This window comes from Dicentrarchus labrax, unplaced genomic scaffold (assembly GCF_905237075.1).
Source record: "Dicentrarchus labrax unplaced genomic scaffold, dlabrax2021, whole genome shotgun sequence".
Lineage (NCBI taxonomy): Eukaryota > Metazoa > Chordata > Actinopteri > Moronidae > Dicentrarchus > Dicentrarchus labrax.
This window is the reverse complement of record NW_026136708.1, coordinates 595,499-605,000: the sequence shown is the minus strand read 5'-3', so window position 1 is coordinate 605,000 and position 9,502 is coordinate 595,499. Positions and strand designations below refer to the sequence as shown.

The 9,502-nt window shown below is 39.0% G+C and overlaps 1 protein-coding gene across 1 annotated transcript in view; it reads right to left on the bottom strand.

The window, feature by feature from the left end:
* Positions 1-9,502, bottom strand: part of ube2j1 (ubiquitin-conjugating enzyme E2, J1) — a 53,907-nt gene that overhangs the window by 22,905 nt on the left and 21,500 nt on the right. The window contains exons 3-5 of the mRNA XM_051409953.1: positions 7,554-7,685; positions 6,940-7,024; positions 991-1,096 (exon numbers count right to left, since the gene is read on the bottom strand). Of these exons, the coding sequence (XP_051265913.1) occupies positions 991-1,096; positions 6,940-7,024; positions 7,554-7,685 (323 nt within the window). The remainder of the gene's footprint in view (positions 1-990; positions 1,097-6,939; positions 7,025-7,553; positions 7,686-9,502) is intronic.

The following is a 9,502-nucleotide window of genomic DNA, read 5'->3' as shown; positions in this document are numbered from 1 at the left end:
TTACTTTTAACAACTAATATCACAATATATGTAATGACAGCCGATCTCCTGTATATGAAATGTGCACTCAGGTGTCAGGAATGAATGACATTTTTCATATTTTTTTTCTGAGATTTCCCAGACCTCCACAGGGCCCCCGTGTGTTTTTCCTGCCACATCACAGGCTGGCCAACTTTGGCAAGTTTACTTGTCACTCACAAACTCGGCAAAAGTCTGAAAATATTGGACATGAGCCTTTTCCTGCTGTGCAGAGGCCCTTCTCTGACTGACAGTTCTCACAATCACCAGGGGCACAAGCACAGGAGATGAGAAACCGAAGAGAAGTGCTGCCTCAGCCTTAGCAGAGAAAAAAAATAAGGAAAAAGGTTTTCCATCAAGGAGATAAGCAGCCATGTATTTATAGAAAAGTGCGTCTTCCTGTCTATCTCATCTCCATGTGCTAATGAAACAGCCCGCTGATCAAGACCCCCGTCTCATCTACTAATCGAAGAGTGACTTTCGCTGGATCCTCTCCTTCTCTGGCTTTGTACTGTTTTCTCCGAGGGAAATGCGGTGTGAAATGAAGAGCAGCGTGCCCATTCATGCTCCCTCCAGAGACGGCGTATTTTGGTGATAATGAATTTGTCATCTTGCAATACCAGGACTGGCTTGGGCGCGCTCCTTTCCCTTTGTGACTAGGCAGTTATTAGTGGGGGGCATGTCAACCGAGGCTCAGGTGCTGATTACATTACATACCCGTACAGAGTCTGCTGCGTTAATGCCATCTAACCAGCATCATGCATGTAATGTCAGCAGCACTGATCATATCCTCTACCTGTGTGTTTGCTAATTCAGCATGCAAGATCATATCATCTATACGATACACACGGTTCCAGACCACTTCCCACGCTCACCTCATTATCATTCTCTATCCATAGCAGTACATACACAACACAACAGAGTAAACATGCAGAGTAAACATTGGAAAACCTGTCATCTAGCACATCTTACTTTTTGGCAAGGGCCCTTCTCTCTTCTGGGGTATAATCAAGAGATCCTATTGCTCCTTCTCCTTTTGTTGGCATGAATCCGATTATAGCAATTAGTGCTGTTCGGACTGGAAGAGAAAAAAAGGAGATGAGAACAATTCAAAACAGAGCACGTTCAACATTGCCTTAAAAAGAGAAGGTTAAATTACACGACAGGCTGCACATGTTCAGCAACCGTGTTACATAAGGGGGAAAGATACTTTGTTTTCTGAGTGCAAACCTGGATTTACCCCAGCCTCCATGAGGACATCCACCATGCAACTGTACTCACACATTCTTCTGGCACAAGACACGTTTTACGTCCGGGTTCACGGTCAGGGTTTTGTTTGTGTCTATATTATGACTGACTGTGTATTGTCTGTCAGTCTATTCAATACACAGAAAAAAGCATCTGGAAACCCATTATTTCTGACTGTCTTTAAAAGATAATCCACATTGAATTCTATTTTAACAACTACCAAACACTGACAACATTACATGCACTCTAGTATTCTGGGTTGGAGTGTTAAGGTGCATTTACACATGGTGTACAGGTCATTTGATAGCATATCACTGAATTAAGGATGTCAAAATTAACAATACTTTTTTTGATACCACATGTTTAAAATGATACAATACTATAATTCGATAGTATTGAAAGCGATAAAGAAAACCTGGATCAATCAGATTTCCAACCCAAAGGTGCACAGATAAAACAATGGGGTAGAAAATAAACTGGTCTTCATTATGTGTTCAGTGGCTTTTTCTGTACATGATACTATTTAACATGCCTTTTTTCCTTTTTTTCTGTGGTATCAAAAGAGGTATTGAGTAACTATTTTTATACTAGTATTGTATCGAAGTTTAAAATTCTGGTATCGTGACAGCCTTACACTTAATGCACATAAACATAAAACATGATAGGTGAAATTTCCTTTGCTAAAATACAGCATTCATTTTATTGCAGATGCTATTAGCACCTAGGTGTCAGTAGCCAACACTGCTATTTAAATCTGGAAGAGCTAATGTGGCTATTAACAGGTTTGTTTCCTAACCCTAAGTGATTTTGTTTTCTAAACCTAACAAAGTTTGTTTCCTAAACCTAACTGAGTAGTTTCGTTTCCTCAACCTAAACAAATTGTTTTGCTGCCTAAACCTAAAGAAGTAGTTTTGCTTCCAGAACCTAAACCGGTAGTTTTGTTTCCTGAACCTGAAAACTGGAAAAAATAAATAAAAAAAGTTAACTGTGTGTAACCCATTTACCTATCACAACCTCCTCCCTACATCAACTAAACAAGAGGACAAGGTGTGAATAGCCCAATGGCTGCTGTATGACTATTATCACGCAGGTGCCATCATACAATATTATTTTATTTGCTCTGTGGTAATGTTTGCATTATTTCTTGTGAGTTGTAGTGGTGCATGTTTCAACTGTGTGTGTAGACCTAGTAAAGGATGAACCCAGCTTGGTTCATTTACTACTCTGCTTGATATGACATCCTTATCTGATCAGCATTAATGGAAGACAGAAGAGACAATAAATTGTATCCTCTGCATTAAAGCTGTCCCATTCAATTACTTAGTAATGTAGCACAATCAGATTTGTCAGAACTGGCATTAGAGCTAATCCATGTTGCTGAATCCAGAATATGATGCTTACATGCACACATACATAACCAGGATGCTCCAAAAACCTGAACATAACCAGGATTCTAACGTCTATGTCTGAGTACAGATTTCTAACAGCCATCACCATGAGTACCTTTTAGTTACATCTCATCATTTCCCACATTACAGTGGTAATGTGTAATTAGACATCATGCAAAGACTCTTAAACTGTTACAATACCAAGGTGGACATCATTTTAATGAATTATGGAGCATTTTAATTCATTCTTTTTCATTACAATAATGTATTTTATGGCCAATTTAAACAATTCTTTCACAAGAAAAAAACTTTTATGGAGCCAGGAGTTATTAGATTGACAACATTTCCTCCTTCTCGAACTGAACCAATGAGACTGACAGTGGATATCAGTGCACTGCACAACTTGTCAAATCATGTAGTTGCAGTGTGGCCTGAGATGAAAACCCATTACATAAATTGGACTTCACTCAGTGTCAATTGAATGCAGTAACCAGACAAGTCAAAGTAAGGGCAGAAAGTTAGTTGTGAAGTTAAGTGTGAACTCTTTCATTAATACAAGAAGGCACAGCAGCACATTTTCCTTTGATAAAAGCCTGTTAAGATAACTCTCTTCAGTTCCAACTTTCTAACTTTTGAGTCTTCTTAGGTTCTGTGTATGTGTGTATACCCGCTACTCCTCCTATTCGACAAATACGTGAATGTAACAAAAAAATGCATGGCAAAACTCATTGTGGACTGGACATTAAAATACTGCAGCTCTTATTTTCCAAATACAAACTACAAGCAGCCCAGGAAAAAAGCTTGAAAAAATATATAAACATATTTCTAAACAAATATATATTCATGAATTTATCTAAATAAATAGGAATATGTAAAATATAAAAATGTAAATCTTCTCCAAAGTGACATCAGAGGGAATGTTTGAATTACTTAGCCACACTTTATTAAAAATGTAGGCATAGCATATGAACTAAAGCAGTAGCCAACAGTAGGGAACGTAACCCTGGAATCATTACAGCTGGCCTGCCTGTGAAGGAACTCGGTGCAATTATCCAGCCAGGCCTCCTGCGGTCATTCCAAACAGGATGAGACACAACTTGTACACAACACTTTAAGAACCCAGCAGGGGAAGTCAAATCTCTAAGGCATGGCCAGTCATGTGACCTGCAGTATGTTGGTAAAAAGAGGTTTAAAGCAACCTTTGTCTTTGATTTATTTCTGTTATTGATTTAAAAAAAAGAATTAGGGCTATGAGAGGGAACCAGTTGGGAAAAATGCTTGAGGAAGATGCACTGTCTCCCACTGAGTTCCCTCTGATTAAAGTCCCATGCTGAGAAGTAACATGAAAGCAGAACTCAGCAAAAGGATGGAATGCCAGTAGAGAACTAAAATGAGTTCTTGGTAGAAATAAATGATCAGTTTTGACTCTCTCGAAAATAAGCCCTTCTGCCAATTAAGAGGCTCACCATCAGGTACTCAATAAATACTGATTAATTTTCAGTGACCAGCATAGAGGATATTTGGTTAATTACAGAAGAATCTAGAACCTCAAAAACCAGAGAAAAAAATATCTGCAAACCCATGATTTGAATTGGTTTGGTGGGGCTTTTTTTGAAAGTCTGAAGTTTTTAATTGCAACCTAAGACCATAGAACTTTCAACACTCTAGTTAAAGGCATGATACTTCGGGCCTTTATTTACCTCAACCCCCTGACAAGCCTTCACTTTAAAACAGGCATTATTTTTTAATTACCCCTGACTTATAACTATATAATTTCATATTTAGGTGTTTATGCTGTCAATACAAACTCAACACTAGGTACTTTTCCATCAGTACAACATCATGTCATACATGATATACATACTCTGCCGCTCACTTTGCCTAATTTCCGATTGCTGTTAAACCACTGTCAGTGAAACTCAACACTTCCTGCACAGATGTTTTAAACTGAAAGCATGCTAGCAATTCAAATGGCCTAATATCCTCTGTTCCTTTTCGTTCAGTGTTATTGGTTACAAGATTAACAGGGATAAACAAACCCCAAATCAATGTCAAAGTGGTTGGAAATAATTAGTGCTGTCAGTTAAATGCGTTTTTATTATGGTGTTAACGCAAACCCATTTTAACGGCATCAATCTTTTATCGCGGATTACGTTCTTTTTGGCCTAGCACACTTTGTTTTTTTACATGCTGTTGCAACAACTAGTAACGTTGGAAAACTACAACACCACACCGAATCTAGCTAGACCGGAAACAAACAACAGGCACGCCACACACACTTGTTTAAGAGTAGTAGATGTTACGTTTTGAGTGGATGGCGAGGCAGGAAATGGATGCCAATAATATTCTGAATGGAAGTTTACTTTTAAAAAGTTGCCAAATGGTTCCATTGACAAGACCAAAGTGATCTGTGTGTTTTGTCGTTGTGAACTGAGCTATCATCGCAGCACGTCCAGTCTGAAATACCACTTGATGGCCAAACACACAGCTGATGAGAATTCTCCACATCAGAAGCAGTAGGCTTACCTTTTATTGGTAACCGTTACTGTTCATTCTTTCTGAAATAAGAGGCTGGGTTGAGCCTCTGTTGAATAAAGAGCAGTAGCCTGACTGCTATGTTCAAAGCAAACTTGAGAAAAGTATTAAGCCATGGTTTAACTGCACTATAGAGTCCTAGTTTACCTTACATGTGCACTACACTAATTTTATTTTGTATCGCCCTGTTTTGATCCCTTAGAAAGGGCTGTTGAAGGGGCTGTTTGTGTGACAAAGTATTTCTTTCACCCTTTTATTGATGGACAGTGTTACATTGTGTGAGAGATTATTTGCTCCAAGTGAGAATGTTAGTGTGAAATTGAACACTACAGTATATGCCAATGTTGTTTTCAATAAATACAACATTTGCACAAAATAAGCCGATCCACTTTTCCATGTTGATAACAGCATTAAAATGAGAAAAAAATAATGGGACCAAAAGAAATCAAGGGATATTTAGAATAGATAAAAATGTGCGATTAATTGCGAGTTAACTATGACATTAATGCGATTAATCGCGATTAAATATTTTAATTGTTTGACAGCACTAGAAATAATTAGTGAATGAAACCAGTATTTGGGTGAAAAAAGAAACTCAGTGCAGGTATGACATGTTGTACTGATGGGATTCGTGCTGTGAATAAGTACATTATGGGGAATTTGCCATTGAGATTATTGCTCCCACCTCAGTGTTTTTTATCCTGCTTTTATTAGCAAGTGACCGTTATCCTATAATTTGAGACCCTGTCCTTATCTGAATACCAGATTTATTCCAGAATCAAGGAAATGTGATTTATAAGCAGTGTGACTGCCGTTCTGTCATTTTACAACACAATAAGTAAAACATCTGTGCATGTACTGACGCATGAGGAAAGAACATCAATAGTTTTTCATACTTTTGCTACAAATGCCTGTGATTGATCACTTTATAAATATCAAGACTCATCGATCTTTCCAGACTAAACTAAGGTCCTGTTAAGACCTGGTATTAACATGCGTCTTGGGTGATTTGATCACAAGTGGACAGCTCTAAGTATGGGAGTTTACCTGGCATCACAATGCATCTCTAGTGAGCACTTGTGATTGGATCTCACTTTGTATGCACATAAACACAACAGGGCTGGGACCTACGCAGAACTCTGTCAGTCAATGTTCATTATCACTGGCTGTTTAATATGAAGATTAGTCTATTTGTTAAGTTTTTTCAGTTCAGCGCCACACTGTACTCCTCTATCAGCCTCTTAGAGTCTCATGCTTTACTTGCACTGTCAGCAACCCTTCAAGAGAGAAATCAACGATAACGAAGAAAGGTATCAATGCCAGATTGACAGAAAGTAAAAGTTTGCATCCTGATCGTACCATGGAGCCTCTCTCCTGTCAGACACAATGTTTTTACACAAAGAAATAACTAATGGCAATGTAAAATGTTCAACAACTCTCAAAATTGTGTGATTGTTTTAGGGTAGTCTGGGGAATATAATGTGGCCTCTAACATTAGTGTTTACACTACAAAAGATATGTGGTCAAACCAACTCGACAAGTGGTATGAGTGCTCGGATCACAATGGGTCTTAGGGGACGTTTTTTACACTTGTATTTAGAGCTGTCCATTTGTAATCCAATCCCTGAAGACGCATGTTAGTACCGGGTGTCAACAGGCTCTAAAACACGAGCTGGAGAAAGAAGTAACTTGAGAAACTCAGGAGACTGAGCTACATTCTGAGTTGAGACTCGTCTTTGAGGATACGTACTGCTCCAAGAGGGCTGCCAGGTCTCTGGATGGTGGCCAGAGATGCTCAGACAAATCTTCTTCCCAACTTCGAATCTTCCGTTCGGCTAGGAGAAAAGGCAATAGAAGAAGGTAGAGGTCAGAAAACATTCATTCTTAAAAGTTATAACAAGCAGACGGACATGGGGTTTGAAACAATTGAGGAATGAGGAAATGCAGGCTGCTATGCTACAAAAGTAAGAGTTTTCAAAGAATGATGCAAACTGAAAAAATAAACATTATAGAAAAAGAGGAAAAGGAGCTGGACACAATGAAAAAGTGTCTGTCACAACAATTCAGATTTCTTGAGCTTTTATCAGCCTGTCATTAGTGCAGGTGTCATACAGCTGTCTGAATATAATAAGACAGTCTCATATTCTCACAAAACCAGTGCAATTTCCTCTGACAGTGTGATGACAGCCCAGGCTTTGATCTGACAACTGTCACTTCGTGTGTTGCAACAAGAAATGGCTGAGGGTTAAATGACATGCTGTCCATTTTCCACTCTTTGATCATCTGATTTGACGTCTTCCTGTTCCGCTTCAGCGGGAGAATAATCGGTATTCAGCTGAGACGTGGCCTTCGTCGGTGTCTTACTGTGAGGAGGATTATGCTGGGGGGCTTCATTGGGTACTCTGGGGGAAGCACGATCCTGCCGTGGTAAACCCCACCATCGAAATCAGAATCTGGAGGCCCGCGTACGGAGAAGTGCCACTCAAAGAGGTTATCCTGCAGAAAGACAGAGATGTCACGTTGAGCACATACTACAGACATGTTCATCAGGACAGACACAACTCTGCGACAGTGACATGTCCTGTGGAGCGTTACCCACACAGCTGTTTGTTATGCAAATAGTCAGCAGTTATTTTAATTGGGCAGTTTGCAGTTAATAAAAGACATTCCATTTCTATGAAAACTATTAAGTAAGTATTAAGTTTAAAGCTGCAGAGGGTAAGTTTTACAAAAAAATTCAGAACAAAAGAAGACGTGATTGAGTCTCATTCCGAGAGTGTCAAATATAGATGCTTTTGGGACCCTGGGAATGTAACTCAACAGTCAGCTATCTTTAAGCCTCCAACCCAAAACGTCTTGATATCTTTCTTGACTCTGGTTGGTTGTTTTCGTTCAGGCCCGGTAGATTCTTGCAAATGCCATGAGGAGCACTAGAATGAGTCAGAGGAACCCGATTGTTTCACACATAATCTGTCTCATGTTCTACTGTCAGGATATAGCGAAAGTTTCAACTTCATAGTTATATCATATATAACTAAGACATGTAGATGGAGCAAATCTGTGTGGGGGATTTGCTCTACCCACCTCCTAACACTCACTCTCTATTCTCGTTTCTGTCATGCTTTTACTGCCTAAAATGACTTTTTTGTACGAGTGAATACCAGGGCCTCACTGTAGAGGAGCCTGTCAGTGTTTTTAGTAGCTCCTGCAAGAATATTTGAGATTTTTCTCCTTTGCTCCTTTCATAGATCTGATGTTTACTGATCAGTGTGCAATCAAAGCAGCAAGGAATCATCACAGAATCCTTTGTAAAATCATAAACTCTGAATCGTCCCCTGCTTAGCCAGCCAGTTGAATCCTCTGAGGAGTGAATGATTTCTTACCTTTATAATGTGTATAATGTGAAACATTTTATGTTATAACACTTATGAAGTTATTACATTATGACATGAAACTTTTCACATTATAACGTGACAAGTTTCAGGTTATAACAAGATAAATAGTATATTGTTATATTAAAGGTTTCTTGGTATAACTCAGTAATTGAAAACACCATGTTATAACAATAAATCTAACTGATGCATTTTTTTTCTGGCATTACAGTAATACACTATTTTGGATGTATCTCTAATCTGCCATTATTATCCAAGATTTTAGAAAAAATTGTCTTCACTCAACTGATTTCTTCTGTTAAGAAGAAGGACCTTTTTGAAAAACCTCAATCTGGTTGCAGAATGTCACTAAATCAAACATAATTCTAATTACCCCTTCTGGACCAAGCACTAGCAGCATTAATGAGCTCTCATCTAAGGCACCCACAGTGCCTTATCTAATAATGCCAAACTATACTACCGCCTTGCAGTTGTATGCTTCCACTAACCAGTCAAGTTGCCATTTACAGCCATGTTCATGTTTGGATATGGATCTTCGTTCTCCAGGAGATTCAGACTCTTCTCTCTCTCTCTCTCTCTCTCTCTCTCTCTCTCTCTCTCTCCCTCTCTCTCTCCCTCTGTGTGTTTGTTCTTTTTACTACTACTTGTGTGAATTGAGTTTTGCTCTTGTGAGTCTTTGTAGTCTGTCCTCTTCAAGGTGTCCAGTGGAGGTCGTGTCTGGTGACACCTGGGGTTACTCATCACTAGAGGTGGGCGATATATATCGTTTGCGATAATATCGTCATTGTTGTTTTGACGATGTGCAAATTTCCATTATCGAGTATTTAAATTACTTCGACAAAAACAATGAAACGCCCGCGGAAACTCCTCACATCCATTAATACACGGTGCAGCAACGCTCTCCACAGCATGGCAGGATTC